The sequence below is a fragment of the Bufo gargarizans genome, chromosome 5 (genome assembly GCF_014858855.1).
Source record: "Bufo gargarizans isolate SCDJY-AF-19 chromosome 5, ASM1485885v1, whole genome shotgun sequence".
In the NCBI taxonomy this organism is placed as follows: Eukaryota; Metazoa; Chordata; class Amphibia; order Anura; family Bufonidae; genus Bufo; species Bufo gargarizans.
In genome coordinates, this window is record NC_058084.1 from 34,695,131 (window position 1) to 34,722,491 (window position 27,361).

General features: G+C 47.9%; 1 protein-coding gene across 3 annotated transcripts in view; it reads left to right on the top strand.

Annotated features, from left to right (window-relative positions):
- Nucleotides 1-27,361, top strand: part of DPY19L4 (dpy-19 like 4) — an 85,391-nt gene that overhangs the window by 36,881 nt on the left and 21,149 nt on the right. For 2 of the 3 annotated variants that reach the window (XM_044294261.1, XM_044294262.1), the window contains exons 11-16: nucleotides 3,524-3,622; nucleotides 4,657-4,730; nucleotides 4,821-4,979; nucleotides 21,468-21,587; nucleotides 25,450-25,570; nucleotides 26,359-26,415. In XM_044294261.1, coding sequence (XP_044150196.1) covers nucleotides 3,524-3,622; nucleotides 4,657-4,730; nucleotides 4,821-4,979; nucleotides 21,468-21,587; nucleotides 25,450-25,570; nucleotides 26,359-26,415 — 630 coding nt within the window. The remainder of the gene's footprint in view (nucleotides 1-3,523; nucleotides 3,623-4,656; nucleotides 4,731-4,820; nucleotides 4,980-21,467; nucleotides 21,588-25,449; nucleotides 25,571-26,358; nucleotides 26,416-27,361) is intronic. The other variant, XM_044294264.1, reaches the window with a different exon arrangement.

The following is a 27,361-nucleotide window of genomic DNA, read 5'->3' on the forward strand; positions in this document are numbered from 1 at the left end:
GAGAAGGAGCAGTGTCTCCTCCCCCTGTGCTGCTGCTGCCGCTCCAGCCAATGGGAGGACAGGGGACAAGAGGAGGGGAGGGGCTGTGGCCTCTGCTCCACCAATGAAGATTAATCTCACATTAATTCATATACAGGAGGCGGGAGCTGCAGGATCACATAGCCGGCTCCCGACCTCTATGAGCTGTAGCTGCGATCTGCGGTAGTTAACTCCTCAGGTGCCGCGGATCGCAGCTACTTGTCATAGAGGTCGGGAGCCTGCGATGTGATCCTGCAGCTCCCGCCTCCTGTATATGAATAAATGTGAGATTAAGCTTCATTGGTGGCGCAGTGCGCCCCCCCAAGCCCCCCAGTATCAGACATTGGTGGCGCAGTGCGCCCCCCCTCCCCCCCAATATTAGGCATTGGTGGCGCAGTGCGCCCCCCCCTCCCCCCAGTCGCAGTGCGCCCCCCCTCCCCCCCCCAGTATTAAGCAGTGGTGCGCCCCCCCCCCCCCCAGTCGCAGTGCGCCCCCCACAGGATTCCCTCTCCCCTGCTCCTCCGATCGGAGCCCCAGCAGTGTAATGCTGGGGCTCCGATCGGTTACCATGGCAGCCAGGACGCTATTGAAGCCCTGGCTGCCATGGTAAGCTCCATGCTGCTGTGTGCACAAAGCACAGAGCAGCAGGGACAGTGTGAGCTCCTATTCACCCTGATAGATCTCTATCAGGGTGAATAGGACAAGGGTTCTAGTCCCTAAGGGGGCTAAAAGTTAGTTAAAAAAAAAAAAAAGTAATAAAAATATAAAAAAACACCAAAATATTAAATATAAATGAAAAAGAAAGATTTACAAAAAAAATAAAAATACACATTAACAATAAACATTAATTTTCATCAGATTTGTGGGAATTTAATTTTTTTTTTCAAAAATGAAAATTCCCAGAATATCGGTATAAATTATCGGCTATCGGCCTGAAAGTTCACAAATTATCGGTATCGGCCCTAAAAAATCAATATCGGTCGATCCCTACTCTGGGGGCATCTGTCTTCCACGGTACCTGCTCCTTAGGGGGTGTTTCCTTTTTAAGCAGAGATGTATGCTGCGATCCTTACCTTTTGGATCGGCTTCCATGAGTGTATTCTAGCAAGTGTATATGCTCTCTCTCATGTATTGTAACCTGCTCTCTTTTAAGAGTGCGTTGTTCAGTTTCCTCAGGCTGTCTAATGCCAGTCATGATATGGTCCTGGATCCAGCATCACTCGCAGTCTTCCTTTTGTCCAGTGGCAGAGGTTGCTTTGGCGGCACTCTTCTGCCGCATTGCTCTCTGCTTCACGGTTGGGATGCTATTGATCCAGGGACACAGTCTTTTCCTCTTAGACTACTCCCCATTTGTCTATGTTTTTTTATTTTCTTCCTCTGATTGGTTCCCGTTGTGGCTTTTTGTCCCCCTTGGCCATCCCTTATCTCTGTCTTGATGAGTGATCATATTCCATACTTTTTAGTCTCTTCGTGCTGGATTCTTTACGAGGGAGTGGCTACTCACAATTTTTTTTACAAATTGGCCCACAGGGGTCTCCTCACGTACCTGGGAGATGCCTACAGGACTAGTCCTCTGCCAGTTGCCCAGTAGTTCCTTCCAGTTTTCCTAGTTTTTTCCTGGGTCGAAGTATCCCATCCTGATACTTACACATTTGGTAAGGTCGTGTCTGGGTTTTGCTGTTGCTCGTTTGCCAGGTCTCGTGCATACCCAGATTCTATAGGTTCATTTCTGTTGAGTAAACTCCCCTCGGTTTTCCATGGGGCCTATTGCCATGCAAGACATCCTGGGTTTCCAGTACAGGTCCCCGCAGCAATTCTGTGGTCCTCGTTATCCAGAAGTACCTTCCGCACATCATCTTCAGTCGTCAGACATACTTGTCCTTCTTGTGGATATTATGTGCTGCTATCCACATCTTCTGAAACCTCTCAAGTCCTTGGGCTTTGTTTAACTGGGGTTTCCTCTTTTTGCCCAGTCTAAGACGCTGTGCGTTCTACGCTCTCTGGCTGGCCTTCCTGGTTCATGCTCTTTCTATCCCATTCAGGGTTCCTGTGCATCCTTTCCCCACATTTCTGTGCGGTATCCCATGGCCAGCCCTAGTTGTAGTCTTTTGTTCCCTCCCCATGGTACTGCTTTGGAATGTCCCATGGTCTCCTGTGTCCCCAATGATACGAGCGAGAAAATAGGATTTTTTGTTCTTGCCTGTAAAATCCTTTTCTCGCGGAGTTCATTGGGGGACACAGCACTCCCCCAGTAAGTAGATTTCTGGTTCTTTTTGGTGGGTCTCACCTGTTCTTGGTTCTGACCCATCTCCAGCTCTCTTTCATGCAATTGGTTTCTGTTGGCTTCTCCTGGCTGCGGCTACTGCTTTTGTACAAACTGATTTAGCTCAGTGTGTGCAGGAGGGATATAGCTGAGAGGAGGAGCTAACACTTTTTTTTTTTTTGCCTAGTGTCGCCTCCTAGTGGCGGCAGCAGCTATACCCATGGTCTCCTGTGTCCCCCAATGAACTCAGCGAGAAAAGGATTTTACAGGTAATCACAAAAAATCATATTTTTGCGGTGCGGATGGATCATGGACCCATTTAAGTTGAATGGGTCAGAATCCGTCTGCGGCAACTGCGTGGATCCAGACCCGCACAAATTGTGGACCCCCCACAATGCACGGAAGGGCTGGCACATGTTCATGTGCATGAGCCCTAATCCAGTTCAGGGATACCAGTAGAGATGGGCAAAGTGGGTGTAAACACAGCAGATTAGGGTGTGGAGAAGGAAAGGAAAGCATCCAAGTCTTAAGGAATGGCGGTCACACAAAGGTTCCCTGTGTGTCTGTCCTCCATGCTGCTTCTCATAGTGTGCTGCAGAGATTTAGGAGAGCATGATGTTCTCGTCTATGTGTGTGCAGTGTATGGGAGACATATCAACTAGTCTACACCTACTAGTGTAAGAACCGCCAATTAGAGAGTGCCTTCAGAGGGAAAACTGGTGATAGATGCAGGATACAAGCACATATTGGCTAGACGTACTGCTATTCCTCATGTACACACACTGGGAATAGCAGTGAAAGTCTCCTAAAACCAGTATTTTCTTAAAATGTGTTCAAGATCTTTAAAGGGGGTGCCTGGATATAGTTAAAAAAAAGGTTGTGCTTTCTTGGAACCAGTTCTACACTTGTCCATGGTCAGTGTCTGGTGGTGGAACTGAATGCAACACCAGAGGCAGCCCATTGACAAATGTGACTGAGACCCTTTTTACTGACTATATAGAACAGCAATGTATATTGGGTCACAGCAACAATGATTGATATGACATAACTTCCATATTAGATGGTGATGTTAGATGGAGACATCACCGATTGAGGCTTTTCTACTGTACACGGCTAGTGATGAGGCGCAGGATTCAGGAATGCAGATAACAAATCATTAACTGAATGTTCCTGTGCACGATTGTACACCCGAAAACCAATACTTTTCATGAGTATTTACTTTGCTTTCTGTTATTCCCTCAGATTAGTGTGAAGAAGGGCACCTTCAGAGCAAAAGTGATGAAGATGATGTACTTTTATTTAGCATTTACGATTGCAGTATCCTTGCATTTTTTAATAAGGGTAAGTGATTTGGTGTTAAAGGGGTCGTCCGGGATTAGATTATTTTTTGTCTGTCTGTTGGAACGAGAAGAAAGGACGCTTGACTGTTTCGGTCTAACGTATGGACAGTAGGAGGCGCACTGTCACAACTGGATAATTTGTCACAAATTATCCAGTTGTGATAGTGCGCCTCCTACTGACCATACGTTCAACCGAAACAGTCAGCGTCCTTTCTTCTCGTTCCCACTCTCTAACCCAAGTGGTGGGGTGGCTCCCACCCAAGGGATTCGGATAAATTTGGGCTGCACCAACTGTGAACCGTCTACATACAACTGCTACCTTAATAGGTGAGCATACATAAAAAAACTTTTTTGGTGGATTCTCCACTTATTGAACACACTCACCCTATGGGCGCCTTTCTCTACCCTTTGACCATCATTTACATCTGTCTGTTGGCTGTGACTGGAATTGCAGTTTAGTCCCATTTCCTTTAACAGGGATGTACTGTAATATCAGAGACATCCCATGGAGAATTGGGGGATGTTGTCACTGGGTTAAAAAAAATTAAGTACCATTGATGGGTGGACCGGATGACTTGCAAAGAGCTTTGCATAAGAGGCTCCTGCTCCTACCATTGCCTAAGCATCTGACCGTACCCTGTAACTGATTTGCTTTTGTTTATTGTCCAACTTGGTGACAAAAATGAAATTTCTTTCCTGGGAATACAAATGGGCCAAAGAGGGCACTTGTTAATTCTCCACTAGGTGGCGCTGCACTCTTCACACTGGTTTGGAATTGCCCCCGTTATATGGCAGCGAATGGTACTGTACGTAGTCTCTATCGGGGATGGCCAACCTGAGGCTCTCCAGCTGTTGCAAAACTAAACCTCCCAGCATGCCCATACTGCCTACAGTTATCAGCCTACAGCAGGGCATGGTGGGAGTTGTAGTTTTACAACAGCTGGAGAGCTGCAAGTTGTCCATCCCTGGTCTATATACTTATCCCCTGTAAAGATCTACAGATCCTCCTGTACATATGTGACCTTTATTCTTCAGACCGTCATTCCTCATAAAGAAAACCATCAAATCCTAAAGTCTCTCGAAGTAAAATTTGGACTGAGTATGACAAAGTAAGTTAAATTTGAAATGTACCTTTTCTTACATTTGGTGATTTAGTTTGTGCTTGCTTCCTTATTGTCCTACCTGTTTTTGTGGCGCAGGAATTTCACGGTGAACTGGCTGCTGTGTCAGGAATCATTCCAGCCGCCGTCTCAGGACTACCTCTTACGGCTTACACAGTCCTCACTTTTACCCTTTTACCTCCTGGTCTTAATTATATGCCTGTTCTCCATATCCCAGGGGATATTTAAAAGGTTTCGGTAAGTAGTTTATCTTTTCTTAGTCTAACCCAATAATGTTAAAAAGGATGTCTCGCCCCCGACCACCTCCGTCCATTTGCCTTATTAGGATGTCATAGTGGGACCCCATTTACAGGTGAAACTCGAAAAATTAGAATATTGTGCAAAGTTAATTTATTTCAGTAATGCAACTTAAAAGGTGAAACTAACATATGAGACTCATTACATGCAAAGCGAGATATTTCAAGCCTTTATTTGTTATAATTTGGATGATTATGGCTCACATTTTTGGAAAACACCAAAGTCTCAATTTTAAGGTCCCCTTTGCTCAGGGGGTATGGATGAATTAGCTGACTAGAGTGTGACACTTTGAGCCTAGAATATTCAACCTTTTCACAAAATTCTAATTTTAAGCTGCATTAATGCAATTCCTTTTCATTTGCATTACTGAAATAAATCGACTTTTGCACGATATTCTAATTTTTCGAGTTTCACCTGTATATGCCAGAATGGAGACCATTCTGCATCATTTGAAGAGGGGTGGTGATCGCCATGCTGGCTTCTACATGAGAGAACCCCTGCCCGACTGCAGTATTTGGCAGATGTGCCATTTGATAGTCTGTTAAAGTTAGGTGGCAACCCCTAAGGGATATAGGTTTTACTTGTTTTGTGAAACATTTTGTTCAAAGCCATATTCACACCAGACATTTTTGTTGCATTTTTTTTTCACTTTTGCCAAACCACATTGTAAAATTATAAAAAGAAACGTGTACCAACCATTCCGAACACCACTTTGACCCTCTCTGCCTGTAGCGATAACATGCCCATATACCACACATGACCACTGTAACCAATCGCTGGCCTCAGCAGTTCTATGGCATGAGACCACTAAGGCCAGTGATTGGCCGCAGCTGTCATGTGCAGTATAAGGGCACTTCACTGCTACAGTCTTGAAAACAAAATCTGGATCATAGCTGTGGCACTGGAATGGAGGGGGTTCAGAACGGTGAAAATAAGGATTTTTATTATTATTTTATTCCTATCTTGTCTTTTATAAGAAAAAATAAATCAACTTGGACAACCCCTTTAACCATTTCAGGACCTCCACTGTACATGTAGTGGCACCCTTTCCTGAGTGCAGTGGGCACCATAGACGCTGGGTTTCTGCTGTTTTAACAGTGGACACCCTGGGCTAATGTCTGCGTCAATTACAGAAATTTACCCCCCCCAGGTGCCTTGGTCAGTTGTGTCTCACAACATCTGAGGTCGGGCTCAGAGACTGTGTCATTTTGGCGGCGGGGCGTGTGTGTGTGTGTGTGTGTGTGTCCCCACGCCAGCAGCAGAGCAGGAGCCCACTTTTTTATTCAAAGCACCTGGCGGGATGCTGATGGACTGGCTTGCTGCTTGGAGGGACACAGGCTGGGTAAGTGCTGTTTGTCCCTTCTTACAGGCCTAACCTTCCCCTTTTCCTCGGCGCCAGGATTGTCACTATGCCTGAGCCCAGACCCCAGGTCCCGAAGCAGGCGGTCCCTTTGGTGCGTCATTTTGCTTGTGCGTCGTGTTGTGCAAAATTTCCATCCCCTCAGTCAGACTCTTTGCGTGTGCTGCTCCGCCTTGAAGTAGCTCGGCCCAAACCCATTGCTTCCCGCTGCCCATCCTATGGAAGAACCGGAATGGGCGCGTTCCCTGTCTAGGGTGGTACAAGATGTCTCCAATACCAACAAAGCTATTGTGGATATATTGGGGCGTTTGTCGTCAAGGCAGTCCTCTGACCGGTCCGACTCTGGGGATCATGGGGCGCGTGCCCATCGCAGCGGTCCCACAAAACGGGCCAGAGCATCCTCCCCCCAAAAGGGTGTCTGTGTCTCCTGTTTCCTCGGCCTCTCCTTCACCTACTAGAGAGTCTCACTCCGACGTGTCCTCAGTTGGAGGCATTTTCTGAGGAGAGAGGGTCAGATGAGGATGTTGTCTCGCCGGAGGGTCAAACTGTCCCCCATGGTGGACAATCTAATTACGGTGGTTATGGAGACGTTGCAGGTTGAGTTTCCCGCACAGTCATCTGCCAGCTCAGGTTTTTCTATTAGAAGCTCCTGTTGCTTTCACAAGTGTTTCCCCAACCACCAGGAGTTTGATTCCGCTCTCTCTCCAAGGAGTGGAATTTCCCTGATAGACGTTTTATGTTGCCAAAACACTTGAACGTCCTTTATCCTTTTCCGGAGGATTTGACTAAGAAATTGTCGGCTCCACCTATAGTGGACCCGCCAGTTTCCCGATTGGCTAAACATACTACCTTGCCAATGGCGGATGTGGCTTCTTTTTCTGATATCAAAGATAAGAAGCTAGAAGCGTTTGCAAAATCTACCTTTGAAGTAGTGGGCACAGCGCTGCAGCCGGTGTTTGCCTCTACCAAGGTGAGCAAGGCGATGGGAGAGTGGGCAAGTAATTTACGTTAGGGTCTCGACTCGGGAGTCACCTCGGGGAACTTGCAGATGTGGCCCTGCAGCTCTCGCATGCCAGTGTATATATTTGTGAAGCACCTTTGGACGCAGCCAGGTTTATGGGTCGCTTGTCAGCCCTGTTGGTGGCTATTCGTGGCAGATAATGCTTCAAAGCGGACCCTGACGGCCCTCCCCTTTACCGGCAGAAGACTTTTTTGTAAGCTCCTGGATGAGATAATTTCGGATGCTACAGGTGGTAAGAGTACCCATTTACCACAGAACAGGAGGCAGTCTAATAGGTCAAAAAAGCAGCCTTTTTTCGCCCCTTTCAGACAGACAAGTCGGCCACGGATGAGAAGCGCAAATCTTCCTTCAAGCCGCGCCCTTCCTGACATTCCCGTCAACAGGGCGTGGCTTGTGGAGTCCTTTAACCCCAAGAACTCCACTGCATGACGGACGGCTCCGTTCATGTGTTTCGGCATGTTTGGCTGGCTCACGTCTCAGATGCATGGGTGAGGGAGGTCATTGCAGAGGGCTACAAGCTGGATTTCAAATCCTCCCCTTGGTCCCGTTTCTTTTCAGTCGTTTCCTCCGGCCTCTCCCGCAGCCGCAATTTTTTTTTCTAGCAATTCGCACGCTGCTGCAGCAAGGTGTGATTGTTCCGTTTCCCGTTCAAAACCGTTTTCGGGGATTTTACTTCGATCTCTTTGTGGTTCCCAAAAAAGAGGGGACGGTCCATCACGTTCTGGACCTCAAGGCGCTCAACCGTTTCCTTCGCGTCTGCAGATTCCGGATGGAGTCACTGAGGTCGGTCATTGCGTCCATGAAACCGGGGGAGTATCTGTCCTCGATAGACATCAAGGACGCTTATCTTCACGTGCCCATATGCATCAGTCATCAGAGTTTACTCTGGTTCGCAGTGCGTCCATTTCACTACCAGTTTGTAGCCCTCCCGTTCGGCCTGGCCACGGCTCCCATGGTCTTTACGAAGGTTCTGGCGGCAGTCATGGCCTTGCTCCATGCCAGGGGGATCGAGGCGATCCCTTACTTAGACAACATCCTGGTGAAGGGTCCATCGTTCCAGCGGACAGCGGACAGCTTGAACATTGTTATAGACACCCTGGAGCGCTTCGGATGGCAGAAGTCTTGGTTTTATCCATCGCAGTGGTTGACTTTTATATGGGAATGGTACTGGACACTTGTCAGGCCAAGGTTTTCTTGCCTCAGGAAAAACTATCCGCTCTCAGTCTTCAGATTTAGAGTTGAGCGAACACCTGGATGTTCGGGTTCGAGAAGTTCGGCCGAACTTCCCGGAAATGTTCGGGTTCGGGATCCGAACCCGATCCGAACTTCGTCCCGAACCCGAACCCCATTGAAGTCAATGGGGACCCGAACTTTTCGGCACTAAAACGGCTGTAAAACAGCCCAGGAAAGGGCTAGAGCATGGGTGTCAAACATGCGGCCCGCAATGAATATCTTTGCGGCCCGGCAAAGATGTAGCATCGCAGACTGCTATGTATGAGCCGGGAGAGAGGAGGGGCTGGAGTCCGTAACTAGGGGCGGGGCCCGGTGCAGTCACTGTACTCTTACACCGGGCCCCGCCGCTCACCAAAGTATTTATAAATGTGAATCCTTATCCTGTTATTAAGTTGAACTAACGCTGCCCTCTCCCATGTTCCCATGTCCCCCTTACTTAAGCTTCAATAGCAGGCAGAGAGGACAGCAGCAGTAACGTCACTCACTGACGTCGAGCGCCTGCTCCGCCCACTTTATGAATGAAGCAGGCGGAGCAGACGCGCGACGTCAGTGAGTGACGTTACTGGTGCCGTCCGCTCTGCCTGCTATGGAAGCGTGTTCGTAAGTGCTGTGGGGATACAGGGGAACATGGGAACATGGGAGAGGGCAGCGTTAGTTCAACTTAATAACAGGATAAGGATTCACGTTTATAAATACTTCGGTGAGCAGAGGGCCGGTGTATTGGGGGACACTGTTATGAGGGGGATCTGTGGATGACATATAGCAGTGTCATCCACAGATCCCCCCCATAACAGTTCCATCCACAGATCCCCCCACCTCATAACAATGCCATCCACAGATATCCCACCCCATAGCAGTACCATCCACAGATATCCCACCCCATAACAGTTCCATCCACAGATCCCCCACCTCATAACAATGACATCCACAGATCCCCCATAACAGCACCATCCACAGATCCCCCACCCCATAACAATGCCATCCACAGATCCCCCCCACCCCATAACAATGCCATCCACAGATATCCCACCCCATAGCAGTACCATCCACAGATCCCCATAACAGTGCCATCCACAGATCCCCCATAACAGTGCCATCCACAGATCCCCCATAACAGTGCCATCCACAGATCCCCCATAACAGTGCCATCCACAGATCCCCCATAACAGTGCCATTCACAGATCCCCCATAACAGTGCCATCCACAGATCCCCCATAACAGTGCCATCCACAGATCCCCATAACAGTGCCATCAACAGATCCCCCATAACAGTGCCATCAACAGATCCCCCATAACAGTGCCATCCACAGATCCCCCATAACAGTGCCATCCACAGATCCCCCATAACAGTGCCATCCACAGATCCCCCATAACAGTGCCATCCACAGATCCCCCATAACAGTGCCATCCACAGATCCCCCCACCTCATAACAATGCCATCCACAGATATCCCACCCCATAGCAGTACCATCCACAGATATCCCACCCCATAACAGTTCCATCCACAGATCCCCCACCTCATAACAATGACATCCACAGATCCCCCATAACAGCACCATCCACAGATCCCCCACCCCATAACAATGCCATCCACAGATCCCCCCACCCCATAACAATGCCATCCACAGATATCCCACCCCATAGCAGTACCATCCACAGATCCCCATAACAGTGCCATCCACAGATCCCCCATAACAGTGCCATCCACAGATCCCCCATAACAGTGCCATCCACAGATCCCCCATAACAGTGCCATCCACAGATCCCCCATAACAGTGCCATCCACAGATCCCCCATAACAGTGCCATCCACAGGTCCCCCATAACAGTGCCATCCACAGATCCCCCATAACAGTGCCATCCACAGATCCCCCATAACAGTGCCATCCACAGATCCCCCATAACAGTGCCATCCACAGATCCCCCATAACAGTGCCATCCACAGGTCCCCCATAACAGTGCCATCCACAGGTCCCCCATAACAGTGCCATCCACAGGTCCCCCATAACAGTGCCATCCACAGGTCCCCCATAACAGTGCCATCCACAGGTCCCCCATAACAGTGCCATCCACAGGTCCCCCATAACAGTGCCATCCACAGATCCCCCATAACAGTGCCATCCACAGATCCCCCATAACAGTGCCATCCACAGATCCCCCATAACAGTGCCATCCACAGATCCCCCATAACAGTGCCATCCACAGATCCCCCATAACAGTGCCATCCACAGATCCCCCATAACAGTGCCATCCACAGATCCCCCATAACAGTGCCATCCACAGATCCCCCCATAACAGTGCCATCCACAGATCCCCCATAACAGTGCCATCCACAGATCCCCCATAACAGTGCCATCCACAGATCCCCCATAACAGTGCCATCCACAGATCCCCCCATAACAGTGCCATCCACAGATCCCCCCATAACAGTGCCATCCACAGATCCCCCATAACAGTGCCATCCACAGATCCCCCATAACAGTGCCATCCACAGATCCCCCATAACAGTGCCATCCACAGATCCCCCATAACAGTGCCATCCACAGATCCCCCCATAACAGTGCCATCCACAGATCCCCCATAACAGTGCCATCCACAGATCCCCCATAACAGTGCCATCCACAGATCCCCCATAACAGTGCCATCCACAGATCCCCCATAACAGTGCCATCCACAGATCCCCCATAACAGTGCCATCCACAGATCCCCCATAACAGTGCCATCCACAGATCCCCCATAACAGTGCCATCCACAGATCCCCCATAACAGTGCCATCCACAGATCCCCCCCATAACAGAGTCATCCACAAATCCCCCATAACAGTGCCATCCACAGATCCCCCATAACAGTGCCATCCACAGATCCCCCATAACAGTGTCATCCACAGATCCCCCATAACAGTGCCATCCACAGATCCCCCATAACAGTGCCATCCACAGATCCCCCATAACAGTGCCATCCACAGATCCCCCCATAACAGTGCCATCCACAGATCCCCCCCATAACAGTGCCATCCACAGATCCCCCACATGACAGTGCGTCATCCACAGATCCCCCATAATAGTGTCACGCACAGACCACCATTAATTCAAAGCCCACCAAAAGCACAACTTTTGGTTAAAAATATTTTTTCTTATTTTCCTCCTCAAAAACCTAGGCGCGTCTTATAGTGAAGTTTAATATTTGTGTGTGTATATATATATATATATATATATATATATATATATATATATAAATATAATAATCATTCCTCCTTGGTGGTTTTATCGTGAATACATTTTCACTTTTTGATATTTGTTGATTTATTACCTAGTTGCCACGTCGGCTTGGTCTTGCGGTTTAGCTGGTTTCCTAGTAACCACAATATTTTTGCGAGCATCATTACGTCATAACGACACCTGCAGCTTCCCGTTCCCGTTTTTTTTTTTTTTTTTGATGCGGCCCACATAAACTTAAATTTTGTTTTTTTGGCCCATGTTAGCCTTTGAGTTTGACATGCTTGGGCTAGAGGGCTGCAAAAGGCAGCAACATGTAGGTAAATCCCCTGCAAACAAATGTGGATAGGGAAATGAATTAAAATAAAAATTAAATAAATAAAAATTAACCAAAATCAATTGGAGAGAGGTCCCATAGCAGAGAATCTGGCTTCCCGTCACCCACCACTGGAACAGTCCATTCTCAGATATTTAGGCCCCGGCACCCAGGCAGAGGAGAGAGGTCCCGTAACAGAGAATCTGTCTTCATGTCAGCAGAGAATTAGACTGCATGTCATAGCAGAGAATGAGGCTTCACGTCAGCCACCACTGCAACAGTCCATTGGCATATATTTAGGCCCAGCACCCAGGCAGAGGAGAGAGGTCCCGTAACAGAGAATCTGGCTTCATGTCAGCAGAGAATCAGTCTGCATGTCATAGCAGAGAATCAGGCTTCACGTCACCCAACATTGGAACAGTCCATTGGCATATATTTAGGCCCTGGCACCCAGACAGAGGAGAGGTTCATTCAACTTTGGGTAGCCTCGCAATATAATGGTAAAATGAAAATAAAAATAGGATTGAATGAGGAAGTGCCCTGGAGTACAATAATATATGGTTAAGGGGAGGTAGTTAATGTCTAATCTGGACAAGGGACGGACAGGTCCTGTGAGATCCATGCCTGGTTCATTTTTATGAACGTCAGCTTGTCCACATTGGCTGTAGACAGGCGGCTGCGTTTGTCTGTAATGACGCCCCCTGCCGTGCTGAATACACGTTCAGACAAAACGCTGGCCGCCGGGCAGGCCAGCACCTCCAAGGCATAAAAGGCTAGCTCTGGCCACGTGGACAATTTAGAGACCCAGAAGTTGAATGGGGCCGAACCATCAGTCAGTACGTGGAGGGGTGTGCACACGTGCTGTTCCACCATGTTAGTGAAATGTTGCCTCCTGCTAACACGTTGCGTATCAGGTGGTGGTGCAGTTAGCTGTGGCGTGTTGACAAAACTTTTCCACATCTCTGCCATGCTAACCCTGCCCTCAGAGGAGCTGGCCGTGACACAGCTGCCTTGGCGACCTCTTGCTCCTCCTCTGCCTTGGCCTTGGGCTTCCACTTGTTCCCCTGTGACATTTGGGAATGCTCTCAGTAGCGCGTCTACCAACGTGCGCTTGTACTCGCGCATCTTCCTATCACGCTCCAGTGCAGGAAGTAAGGTGGGCACATTGTCTTTGTAGCGTGGATCCAGCAGGGTGGCAACCCAGTAGTCCGCACAGGTTAAAATGTGGGCAACTCTGCTGTCGTTGCGCAGGCACTGCAGCATGTAGTCGCTCATGTGTGCCAGGCTGCCAAGGGGTAAGGACAAGCTGTCCTCTGTGGGAGGCGTATCGTCATCGTCCTGCCTTCCCCCCAGCCACGCACCAGTGATGGACCCGAGCTGCGTTGGGTGCCACCCCGCTGTGACCATGCTTCATCCTCATCCTCCTCCACCTCCTCGTCCTCCTCGTCCTCCAGTAGTGGGCCCTGGCTGGCCACATTTGTACCTGGCCTCTGCTGTTGCCAAAAACCTCCCTCTGAGTCACTTCGAAGAGACTGGCCTGAAAGTGCTAAAAATGACCCCTCTTCCTCCTCCTCCTCCTCCTCCTCCTCCTCCTCCTGGGCCACCTCCTCTTCCATCATCGCCCTAAGTGTTTTCTCAAGGAGACATAGAAGTGGTATTGTAACGCTGATAACGGCGTCATCGCCACTGGCCATGTTGGTGGAGTACTCGAAACAGCGCAACAGGGCACACAGGTCTCGCATGGAGGCCCAGTCATTGGTGGTGAAGTGGTGCTGTTCTGTAGTGCGACTGACCCGTGCGTGCTGCAGCTGAAACTCCACTATGGCCTGCTGCTGCTCGCACAGTCTGTCCAGCATGTGCAAGGTGGAGTTCCACCTGGTGGGCACGTCGCATATGAGGCGGTGAGCGGGAAGGCCGAAGTTACGCTGTAGCGCAGACAGGCGAGCAGCAGCAGGATGTGAACGCCGGAAGCGCGAACAGACGGCCCGCACTTTATGCAGCAGCTCTGACATGTCGGGGTAGTTGTGAATGAACTTCTGCACCACCAAATTCAGCACATGCGCCAAGCAAGGGATGTGCGTCAAATTGGCTAGTCCCAGAGCTGCAACGAGATTTCGCCCATTATCACACACCACCAGGCCGGGCTTGAGGCTCACCGGCAGCAACCACTCGTCGGTCTGTTGTTCTATACCCCGCCACAACTCCTGTGCGGTGTGGGGCCTGTCCCCCAAACATATGAGTTTCAGAATGGCCTGCTGACGTTTACCCCGGGCTGTGCTGAAGTTGGTGGTGAAGGTGTGTGGCTGACTGGATGAGCAGGTGGAAGAAGAGGAGGAGGAAGCCGAGAAGGAGGAGGTGGCAACAGGAGGCAAAGAATGTTGCCCTGCGATCCTTGGCGGCGGAAGGACGTGCGCCAAACAGCTCTCCGCCTGGGGCCCAGCTGCCACTACATTTACCCAGTGTGCAGTTAGGGAGATATAGCGTCCCTGGCCGTGCTTACTGGTCCACGTATCTGTGGTTAGGTGGACCTTGCTACAGATGGCGTTGCGCAGTGCACACTTGATTTTATCAGATACTTGGTTGTGCAGGGAAGGCACGGCTCTCTTGGAGAAGTAGTGCCGGCTAGGAACAACATACTGTGGGACAGCAAGCGACATGAGCGGTTTGAAGCTGTCTGTGTCCACCAGCCTAAATGACAGCATTTCATAGGCCAGTAGTTTAGAAATGCTGGCATTCAGGGCCAGGGATCGAGGGTGGCTAGGTGGGAATTTACGCTTTCTCTCAAATGTTTGTGAGATGGAGAGCTGAACGCTGGCGTGTGACATGGTTGAGACGCTTGGTGACGGAGGTGGTGGTGGTGGTGTTGGTGGTACATCCCCTGTTTGCTGGGCGGCAGGTGCCAACGTTCCTCCAGAGGCGGAGGAAGAGGCCGAGGCGGCAGCAGCAGAAGAGGTAGCAGGGGGAGCCTGAGTGACTTCCTTGGTTTTAAGGTGTTTACTCCACTGCAGTTCATGCTTGGCATGCAGGTGCCTGGTCATGCAGGTTGTGCTCAGGTTCAGAACGTTAATGCCTCGCTTCAGGCTCTGATGGCACAGCGTGCAAACCACTCGGGTCTTGTCGTCAGCACATTGTTTGAAGAAGTGCCATGCCAGGGAACTCCTTGAAGCTGCCTTTGGGGTGCTCGGTCCCAGATGGCGGCGGTCAGTAGCAGGCGGAGTCTCTTGGCGGCGGGTGTTCTGCTTTTGCCCACTGCTCCCTCTTTTGCTACGCTGTTGGCTCGGTCTCACCACTGCCTCTTCCTCCGAACTGTGAAAGTCAGTGGCACGACCTTCATTCCATGTGGGGTCTAGGACCTCATCGTCCCCTGCATCGTCTTCCACCCAGTCTTGATCCCTGACCTCCTGTTCAGTCTGCACACTGCAAAAAGACGCAGCAGTTGGCACCTGTGTTTCGTCATCATCAGAGACGTGCTGAGGTGGTATTCCCATGTCCTCATCATCAGGGAACATAAGTGGTTGTGCGTCAGTGCATTCTATGTCTTTCACCGCTGGTGAAGGGCTAGGTGGATGCCCTTGGGAAACCCTGCCAGAGGAGTCTTCAAACAGCATAAGAGACTGCTGCATAACTTGAGGCTGAGACAGTTTCCCTGGTATGCATGGGGGTGATGTGACAGACTGATGGGGTTGGTTTTCAGGCGCCATCTGTGCGCTTTCTGCAGAAGACTGGGTGGGAGATAATGTGAACGTGCTGGATCCACTGTCGGCCACCCAATTGACTAATGCCTGTACCTGCTCAGGCCTTACCATCCTTAGAACGGCATTGGGCCCCACCATATATCGCTGTAAATTCTGGCGGCTACTGGGACCTGAGGTAGTTGGTACACTAGGACGTGTGGATGTGGCAGAACGGCCACGTCCTCTCCCAGCACCAGAGGGTCCACTAACACCACCACGACCATGTCCACGTCCGCGTCCCTTACTAGATGTTTTCCTCATTGTTATGGTTCACCACAACAACAAAAATATTATTTGGCCCAATGTATTGTATTCAAATTCAGCGGGATATAAATTTGAGGCCTAGTATTTAGGCGCTGGGTGACCGGTATGGATTTACTAACAGAATTAGACTTGGAAATGCACAGTAGCGTGTGTGTGAAGTTATTCTGAATGACCCTATGTGCACCTTGAATATTATATACCCTTTTAGGGATAGATTTCAAATAGCTCTGATATAGCAGAAACCACTAAATTATGAAATTGCTAAATTGGGAATTGTATTTCAACCCTGAACAAAAAATGTGCTTTGACGGACACTAAATAACTTGCCCAGCCACAACAGTACAGCGGTAACGACAGATTTAGCGGGATATAGATTTGAGGCCTAGTATTTAGGCGCTGGGATATGGCCAAAAAATAACCACACTATTGCTGGTTAAATGCACTTGGTGTGACAGCTTGACCAACCACACTACTGAGGGTTAAATGCACTTGGTAACGGGCGCAGCTTGCCCCTGATGTAGTATATGGCCAAAAAATGAACAGACTATTGCTGGTTAAATGCACTTGGTGTCACAGCTTGACCAACCACACTACTGAGGGTTAAATGCACTTGGTGACGGGCGCAGCTTGCCCCTGATGTAGTATATGGCCAAAAAATGAACAGACTATTGCTGGTTAAATGCACTTGGTGACGGGCGCAGCTTGCCCCTGATTTAGTATATGGCCAAAAAATGAACAGACTATTGCTGGTTAAATGCACTTGGTGTGATAGCTTGACCAACCACACTACTGAGGGTTAAATGCACTTGGTGACGGGCGCAGCTTGCCCCTGATGTAGTATATGGCCAAAAAATAAACAGACTATTGCTGGTTAAATGCACTTGGTGTGACAGCTTCACCCTGATGTAGGCTTTAGCCAAAAAACAACCACACCATTGAGGGTTAAATGCACTTGGTCGCAGCTTGTGCTGGCGCACCACAAGACACAAATTGGCTGCCGATCACCCCGGAAAAAAGTGACTGACAAACGGTCTGGGCAGCCTAAAAACAGTGAGCAATTGAATTTCAGCAGCTCAATGATGCACAGCTGCAGATCGATCGATTAATCAAGTCCTTTGGAGGAGTTAATCTGCCTAATCTCGCCCTACTGTCGCAGCCGCAACCTCTCCCTACGCTAATCAGAGCAGAGTGACGGGCGGCGCTATGTGACTCCAGCTTAAATAGAGGCTGGGTCACATGGTGCTCTGGCCAATCACAGCCATGCCAATAGTAGGCATGGCTGTGACGGCCTCTTGGGGCAAGTAGTATGACGCTTGTTGATTGGCTGCTTTGCAGCCTTTCAAAAAGCGCCAAGAAAGCGTCACAAAAGCGCCAAGAAAGCGACGAACACCGAACCCGGACTTTTACGAAAATGTCCGGGTTCGGGTCCGTGTCACGGACACCCCAAAATTCGGTACGAACCCGAACTATACAGTTCGAGTTCGCTCATCCCTATTCAGATTCTCTCCTTGTTGCAGCCAAATCCGGTTCCCATTCGTTGCTGCATGCGGGCTCTGGGGCACATGGTCTCTGCCTTCGTAGCAGTTCCCTATGCTCAATTCCATACCAGAACGCTACAGCGAGCCATTCTGTCCAGCTGGGATCGCTCCCCGGCCTCCTTTTGGATTGGTCAATGCGTCTCCTTACCTCAGTGCACCAGGCGCTCAGATGGTGGATGGTCTCTCCGATGTTGACGTCGGGTCGCTCGTTCCTCCCTCTCCGTTGGAAGGTGTTGACAACGGACGCAAGCCTCAAGGTTTGGGGTGGTGTGTTGGAAAATCTCTCTGTTCAAGGCGTATGGTCACACAAGGAGCGCTCCCTTCCAATCAATGTTCTGGAGTTGAGGGCGATTCGGCTCTCTCTGCAACATTGCGCCAACCTTTTCAGGGGTTGTCCGGTGCGGGTTCAGTCAGACAACTCCACGGCGGTGGAGTGCATCCATCACTAGGGCGGCATCCGGAGTCTGACAGTCATGGCACAGACGGCGCTGATTCTCAGCTGGGCGGAGAAACATGTTCCGGCACTGTTGGCAGTTCAAATACCTGGCGTCGACAACTGGATTGCAGACTTCTCAGCCAGGAGCGTCTCAATCCTGGCGAGTGGGCTCTTCACCTGCAGGTCTTACGGGCCATCTGCGAGAGGTGGGGTTGGCCGGATGTGGATCTCATGGCCTCACGGTTCAATAACAAGGTCGATGACTTTGTCACGCTGTACAGTGACCCCATAGCCCTGGAATGCAACATGCTGGTGATGCTGTGGAGTCTGTTCATGTTTCCTTACGTGTTCCTGCCTCTTCCTCTCATTCTGCCTCTTCTCCGGAAGATCGGGTCTGAGCGTCATTCTCATGGCCCCAGATTGGCCACGCAGGGTGTGGCACGCATCCCTAGTCGCCCTTCTCGCTGACAAACCTTGGCGTCTTCCTCTCCGGGAGGACCTGCTGTCGCAGGGGCCGATCTTCCTCCCGAATTTAGGGTCGCTGCATTTGAAGCCGCCGTACTGAAGGATCTGGGTTTTTCGGATGCGGTGGTCCAGACTATGATTCGGGCCAGGGAGCCGTTGTCTTCTGGAATCTACCACCGGACCTGGAAGTCCTACTTTAGTTGGTGCGAGTGGCGACAGCTGTCTCCTGTTCGTTTTTGTTTGCTGCGACTTTTGGTTTTCCTGCAGTTGGGCATGGACTTGGGGCTGGCTCTCAGCTCCCTCAAAGGGCAAGTGTCGGCTCTCTCTATTCTTTTTCAGTGGAATTTAGCTTAGTTTTCGCCGGTTCGGACTTTTCTGCTGGGAGTGGCGCATGCTGCGCCCCCTTTCCGTCCTCCGTTCGATCCTTGGGATCTTAATCTAGTGCTCAATGCTCTCCAATCTTCTCCGTTTGAGCCTTTGCAGCAGGTGTCGCTGCGCTTCTTGTCTTATAAGGTGGCTTTTTTTGTTGCAATTACTTCTGTCCGTAGATGTCACGGTTTTGTTGCTGTACGCTGTAACACGTTAGGGTACTTTCACACTTGCGGCAGAGGATTCCGGCAGGCAGTTCCGTTGCCGAAACTGCCTGCCGGATCCGTCAAAACGTTTGCAAACGTTTGATGGCATTAGTCAGACGGATTAGGATCCTGATCCGTCTGGCATTGAAATGCCGGATTCATCTCTCTCCGGTGTAATCCGGAAAAACTGATCCGTTTTGCTGGAACACTCGGGGCTGGATCCGGCATTAATGCATGTCAATGGAAAAAAATGCCGGATCCGGCAAGTGTTCCGGAATTTTGGATGGAGATAAAACCGCAGCATGCGGTATTAAAATACGAGAAAAACTACATATGTGTTATTGTTGTAATAGTGTTGATATCACTGACGCTAGTAAATGTACCCTTTAAAACATCACTTTTATTAAATATAGATAAAATAGAACTCACAAAGATGTAGACAAACAAATAATAATAATAGATTATAGGATAACTAGGACCAAGATAATTAGAGGCAAAAACAAGAGAGGTTACCGCTATGCGGTTACTCACGGTACCGTTGATACAAAATGGAGCAACCACTCACGATACCATGCATCTCAGGTGGAATAAATTGGAACAAGATTAGTCCAGAATAGGGTCAGCAAATCACCCTGGATATTCTTTGATGATAGAACGAAGTACCCCAGTTATAGAGATGAAACGATGAATGCGGCTGATGATAAAGGCCATATATAGCTGGACAATGGGATAACTGACCCCAACAGCCTATGCTATCCCTACCTAAAGCAGGGCAGAACCCCCTGTATTGGGAGGATTGTCCTACCAGAACGTAGCCCCTAGAATTAGACTCCCTGCCTAGATATCCCATGCACGGATGCCCAATATGAATGAAAGTCCATGGGGTGGCCCGGTATCCAAATCTCCCTTTTGCCTCTAATTATCGTCTATAGTCCTATTAGGATAACTAGGACCAATAACCCATCATCTATTATTATTTGTTTGTCTACATCTTTGTGGGTTCTATTTTATCTATATTTAATAAAAGTGACGTTTTAAAGGGTACATTTATTAGCTTCAGTGATATTATTGTTTATTTACCCTACCGTATCTACATATGCAGTGATTTTGTAATACCGTTGACCCAGAGAATGATGGTAACAGGTCACTTTTACCGCATTGGGAATAGCGTAAAAGAAAAACCCATAAAACTGTCAGAATTGTGTTTTTTCCAGTCAAGTCCCATCTGAAATTTTCAGCTCCCTACTACATTGTATGCAATATTAAAGGGTTTCTACCACCAGATTTGGTCCTATTTAGCTGACTGACACTACGATGTGCTAGTGTCAGCAGTCCATAACAGTGTTCTTACTTATCATCTGTCTGCTGCCGTTCACCTTAAAAACGTACTTTTATAGATATGCTAATGAGCCTCTAGGTGCTATGTGGGCGTCATTGGCACCTAGAGGGCTCCGTCCACTAACCATTTCAGCCGCCCATCGCGTCCCTCCAGCCCGCCCCGCACCTGTTGATTGACGTGAAACTTCTCAGTATCTCGTACCAATTCCCGCGCCTGCGCCGTGCGCTTCTGTATTCGGCGCAGGCGCAGTGAGTGAATACCGCGCTCCTGGTGCCGGCTTCCTCACTGTAACGTAGTTGGCGCAGGCGCAGTGAGGAAGTCGGCGCCGGAAGAATACAGAAGCGCACGGCGCAGGCGCGGGAATTGGTACGAGATACGGAGAAGTTTCACGTCAATCAACAGGAGCGGGGCGGGCTGGAGGGACGCGATGGGCGGCTGAAATGGTTAGTGGACGGAGCCCTCTAGGTGCTAATGACGCCCACATAGCACCTAGAGGCTCATTAGCATATCTATAAAAGTATGTTTTTAAGGTGAACGGCAGCAGACAGACGATAAGTAAGAACACTGTTATGGACTGCTGACACTAGCACATCGCTAGTGTCAGTCAGCTAAATAGGACCAAATCTGGTGGTAGAAACCCTTTAAATGGTGCCAGTAGAAAATACAACTTGTCCATCAAAAAAAGAAGCCTTTATATGGCTATGTGAACAGAAAAATAAAAAAGGCAAAACCAGAAAATAGAAAGGTCCTGAAGGGGTTAATCATTGCCTTTGATTCCACTGCAGGTTGTACATTTTCCTTCTGCATATGTTATGGCTTATACTTCCTTTACCAGAATTCACTGTGCAAAATCTGATACTGGTTGTTTTGTTTTTTTTTTCCTTCAAGCTTTGTTACCTTGACTCTTAACAAGACTGTTGTTCTTCCATATAGTGGTGAGCCAGCCAGCTGTAATAATACTCCTGAAGATGGGCGAGTTGGAGAAAGGCCTGAGGTCATCTATCATGTCATCCAAAGTCTTCTCCTTGGTTTACTGGCCATGAACTTTGAGGGGTGAGAACGCTCTTTGGGCTACTTCACAAAACCGATGTTAAAAAAGATCCTAAACAAGTTGTTTCAACATAAACCTCACTTACCTTATCACCATTCCATCTCCCATCCGGTCCATATGTAGTCTCTGCCGGACTAGAAGAGATGGCGTTCTGTATCTATTCATGTTCAATGGCTGGGATGGGAGCCGCATCGATGCAATTGCTGGACTTAAAAAGTAACTTTTTTAAAACCCTTTTCTCTCTGCCATTTATTTTTCATATACAGTTGCAAGAAAAAGTATGTGAACCCTTTGGAATGATATAGATTTCTGCTAAAATCGGTCATAAAATGTGATCTGATCTTCATCTAAGTCACAACAATAGACAATCACAGTCTGCTTAAACTAATAACACACAAATAATTAAATGTTACCATGTTTTTATTGAACACACCATGTAAACATTCACAGTGCAGGTGGAAAAATTATGTGAACCCCTAGACTAATGACCTCTCCAAGAGCTAATTGGAGTGCGGTGTCAGCCAACTGAAGTCCAATCAATGAGATGAGATTGGAAGTGTTGGTTACAGCTGCCCTGCCCTATAAAAAACACACACCAGTTCTGGGTTTGCTTTTCACAAGAAGCATTGCCGGATGTGAATGATGCCTCACACAAAAGAGCTCTCAGAAGACCTATGATTAAGAATTGTTGACTTGCATAAAGCTGGAAAGGGTTATAAAAGTATCTCCAAAAGCCTTGCTGTTCATCAGTCCACGGTAAGAGAAATTGTCTATAAATGGAGAAAGCTCAGCACTGCTGCTACTCTCCCTAGGAGTGGCCATCCTGTAAAGATGACTGCAAGAGCACGGCACAGACTGCTCAATGAGGTGAAGAAGAATCCTAGAGTGTCAGCTAAAGACTTACAAAAGTCTCTGGCATATGCTAACATCCCTGTTAGCGAATCTACGATACATAAAACACTAAACAAGAATGGATTTCATGGGAGGATACCACAGAGGAAGCCACTGCTGTCCAAAAAAAACATTGCTGCACTTTTACAGTTTGCACAAGAGCACCTGGATGTTCCACAGCAGTGATGGCAAAATATTCTGTGGACAGATGAAACCAAAGTTGAGTTGTTTGGAAGAAACACACAACAGTATGTGTGGAGAAAAAGAGGCACAGCACACCAACATCAAAACCTCATCCCAACTGTGAAGTATGGTGGTGGGGGCATCATGGTTTGAGGCTGCTTTGCTGCGTCAGGGCCTGGACGGATTGCTATCATCGAAGGAAAAATGAATTCCCAAGTTTATCAAGACATTTTGCAGGAGAACTTAAGGCCATCTGTCCACCAGCTGAAGCTCAACAGGAGATGGATGTTGCAACAGGACAACAACCCAAAGCATAGAAGTAAATCAACAGAATGGCTTAAACAGAAGAAAATACACCTTCTGGAGTGGCCCAGTCAGAGTCCTGACCTCAACCCGATTGAGATGCTGTGGCATGACCTCAAGAAAGCGATTCACACCAGACATCCCAAGAATATTGCTGAACTGAAACAGTTCTGTAAAGAGGAATGGTCAAGAACTACTCCTGACCGTTGTGCACGTCTGATCTGCAACTACAGGAAACATTTGGTTGAAGTTATTGCTGCCAAAGGAGGTTCAACCAGTTATTAAATCCAAGGGTTCACATACTTTTTCCACCTGCACTGTGAATGATTACATGGTGTGTTCAATAAAAACATGGTAACATTTAATTCTTTGTGTGTTACTAGTTTAAGCAGATTGTGATTGTCTATTGTTGTGACTTAGATGAAGATCAGATCACATTTTATGACTAATTTGTGCAGAAATCCATATCATTCCAAAGGGTTCACATACTTTTTCTTGTAACTGTATGTCAGACAGCCCCTTTAAGGAAATTGAAAAATGTCTGACCATCAGGAAATTCTAGTGATTGGCTGAGGAGCTAGACCTAGCTCATTACTTCTCTATGTTGCCCATTGACTACATCATCTGTATTTTAGTGATGGAAGTCAGTGGGAGCAGCGCATGAGTAACAAAGTCCTCTACACAGTGTGTAGTTCCTGTGCCCACTTTTGGCACAGAAGCTATTGCAGAAGAGCTGGTCAGCGGTGGTGCAAGTCGTTGGTCCACCCCCCCACCCCACCCCGCCATTCAGATAGTAACAGCCTATCCTGAAGGTCCTGGACAAGCCCTTTAAAGGAAGTCTGCATGGTTTGCCAACCAGAATTTTTCTGAACAACTTATCTCAAAATAATGGACAGCCAATATTTTTTACGGACAGACTGGAAAACCATAATGAATGATAAAGATTATAAGTAATCCATGTCTATAACTCATTATACTGATAAGTACTCATTACCAGCCTTTACTGTAAATGATGATAATTACCACCAAAATAATCTCCTCAAGTACCACCAGCTTCAGCTTCAAAAACAATCATGGACACATCCCTCCCCCACAAACACAAGAAAAAAAAATCACCTATTTTTACGTACTGGCACCCCTGGAAGTCTGTCAGGTCCCTTTCAGTGTATTAAACTCCTTACAGCACCAGCTAGTGGACTAAAACAGCTCAGTGCTCAGGTTCTCCTCTATAAACCTTGCTCGGCGTCTTCCCCTTAGTCTTACCGCCTCTGGGATTCTCACCAATTAACTGACTCTATGTACCCCTCCCCCATAAATTAAAGAGTTCAAGATACAAAAATAATCACTAACTGGGGAACGAACAGTACACCTTGCTGGTGACCCCCTTTTTAGCTGCAGGTCTGACAATTTTGGGCTTCTCTTCGGTCATCCAAGATGTCCACCACTTCTCAGACTACTTGATGCATACTGTTGATTTGATAGCCCGAGACACTTCCTGCTGCCCTCACATTGACCACCGCTGATCGCGGGAACATCGTTGGCCATTCCAAAACCAGGGCTGGACAAACAGGAAGCGGCTTGTGCAACAGATGCACAATGTGCACCACATAGTCTGAGAAGCGAAGCCGCCATCTTGAACGGCAGAAATGAACCTGAGAATTAGCGAATCTGCAACTAAAAAGATGAAAAGGAGAGCACCAGGTAAGTGCCCTGACGTCCCTCCAGTTAATTACAATTTTTTTTCTTAAACTGCAGGGTCGCTTTTATAGTGTGGTGGTGTCCCTCTTTATTAAAGTCTTTAGGAGTCCGAGTCAAGCAAGCATCCTATGGGGGTTGTCACTCGGTGCTCCTCAGGCCAAGGATTCTTTCTCTCTTTAAGTTCTTTTTGGACTTTACTTTCTTGGCACCTACTTTAAGAATCTTGTTCCCCCAATATCACCGAACTGCTTGTTAACTTAAAAGGGTTGTCCCATCATAGACAATAGGGGCATATTGCTAGGATATTCTCCCATTGTCTGTCTGATAGGTGCGGGTCCAACCTCTGGGACCCACACCTACACATAGAATGGAGCGGGGAGAGCTGTGGCTGGGGGACCCCAAGTTTCACGGGATCCATCCATCGCCAAGCGCCCTCCCCATATAAGTGAATGGGAGCGCACTGCGCTTGCCCGGCCATCTCTCCCATTCATTTCTGTGGAGCCGAGGGAAATCGGCGGCCCCATAGAAATGAATGGAGGGCAGCTGCGCATGTGCAGTGCGCCCTCCACCTCCTTTCCCTGCTCGTCCTCTGGGACCCGCACCTATCAGACAATGGGGGCATATACTAGCGATATGCCTCCTTTGTCTCAGATGGGAAAACCCCTTTAAGTAGCTGTTATTTTCTACTGTATCCGAGTTATATCCGTTTCCAGGAAAGCTGGGTACGAATCTGCTAAAACTATTTAATGTTACCTACAAATCAGATTGAAATGTGGTGTCTCGTTTTAGGATGAAGTACCTGTGGACGCCTTATGTCTGTGTTCTCGCTGCCTTCGGTGTTTGTTCTCCAGAACTTTGGTTGACGCTTTTCAAGTGGATTCGTCTGAAAACTGTGCACCCGGTTGTGCTGGTGAGCATGCAGTGTTACCTACCCGTGTAACGTCAGAGGCACCAAGATTTACTACAAAGCTATGCCGTTATTCATGATGACAAGCCTCCAGTGATCATCGTTTGCTTTATGCTCCATTAATTCTGATTCACATGATTGGTTATTCATGGCACAGAATTTGTGGGTGATTCCCCCTCACAAGTAAAAGCCTACAGTATTTCTTGGGTTTTGCTTGACTTAGATTATGAGGATCTTCCAATGTGACTATATTATGCCATTGTTTAAAATATTTTTTTTCTGCAATCCAGTCAAATCTATTACATTCAGTCCTGATGACACTGAGTCTGGTCATAATGCAGTAGAATTCATATAATCCATTAATTGATGACTATGACTAAATCTAAAACCTCTTATACAGGAAAATGATAAGAATTACCGTCTCCCTTCTGTCTCTGTCTTCCACTTTCCAGCTTTTCGCCTACTCCCGCAGCCGCCCCTCTGCGCGGCCGTCTCCCAGAGCTGCCCCTCTGTGCCACTCTTCTGCGCAGTCGTTTCCCGGAGCTGCCCCCTTCCACCTTTCCTCTGTTGCCTCGGCTGTTCCCTCTGTTTCCTGGGTTGCCCTTTTCTCCATTACTCCATCCACCATATCTCTGCATTTTCCATGCTTCAGATTTGATCTTGGTATTGGTGGCCAGCATTAATAAACTTCCAGCCACAAGTCCCAAAAGGCGCAATTTTTTCAGGCTACTAACCACACCATAGTGTCTTCTTCCACTGTAACACTCTTTTCATTTTCCCTTCTTCCACAGGCTTTTGTGTTAAGTGCTGTAGTCCCCTCTGTAATTGGCTTCAGTTTATGGAGAGAGGTATGAAAAACATGGCAGAAATGTCAGTGAATGTTCTGTGTGGATCGCTCATCCTGCTCAACGCTTCATTCTATCCCATTGGTAGAGGTCTGACCTCGCCGATCCCAAGAATTGATAGTGGGTTAGAAAAGCATTGTACCACTTTCCTATTGCCTGTGCTGTGCTTTTTTTTTGTTTTTATGCCACAAGCCATTGACTTTAAAAGGCTGGGCTGTTCGTACAACCTCTGAAACCAGCCATGGGATCCCGCTTCTTAGTGCAGTTGCCACTGTTGTAGTTAACTGGGGTTAAAGAGGCTCTGTCACCAGGATCAACCCTATTAAACCACGCATAGGGATCATGATGCTTATTATGTAGAGATCCTAAGCCCAGGGGAGACTTTTATAGGGTTTTTTTTTTAGGTTTCCCCCCCCTCTCATTTAACCCATAATAAAAGGCTATAGCCTTACTATATTGAGAATAGACTTTATTTTTAGAAACCTAAAACATATTACTGGTTTATTCACTGGCACAATATATGATAATAAAGAAAAAAAAAACAATGTATTATCTTTCTAGGTATAAAACACATTATTCTCAATATGATAAGGCTAAAGATTTTATTATGGGTTAAATGTGGAGAAGAAAAAAAAAAATAGCTGAAAAAAATGACAGTCCCACTCCCAAGATTCAAACCTGGGATCTCTACATGCAAGGCTGACCACTTACCGCCATGCTACAGCCTTATCATATTGAGGACTGTATATTTTCTCTACTTAGAAAGCTAACACATATTGTTTTCATTATCATATATTTAACTTGTGAATAAAGCAGTTATATGTATATTAGCTTTCTAAGCATAGAAATCCACTCTTCGCAATGTGATAAGGCTATAGTAAGCAGAGCATATGTTACATACAGTACAGACCAAAAGTTTGGACACACCTCATTCAAAAAGTTTTCTTTA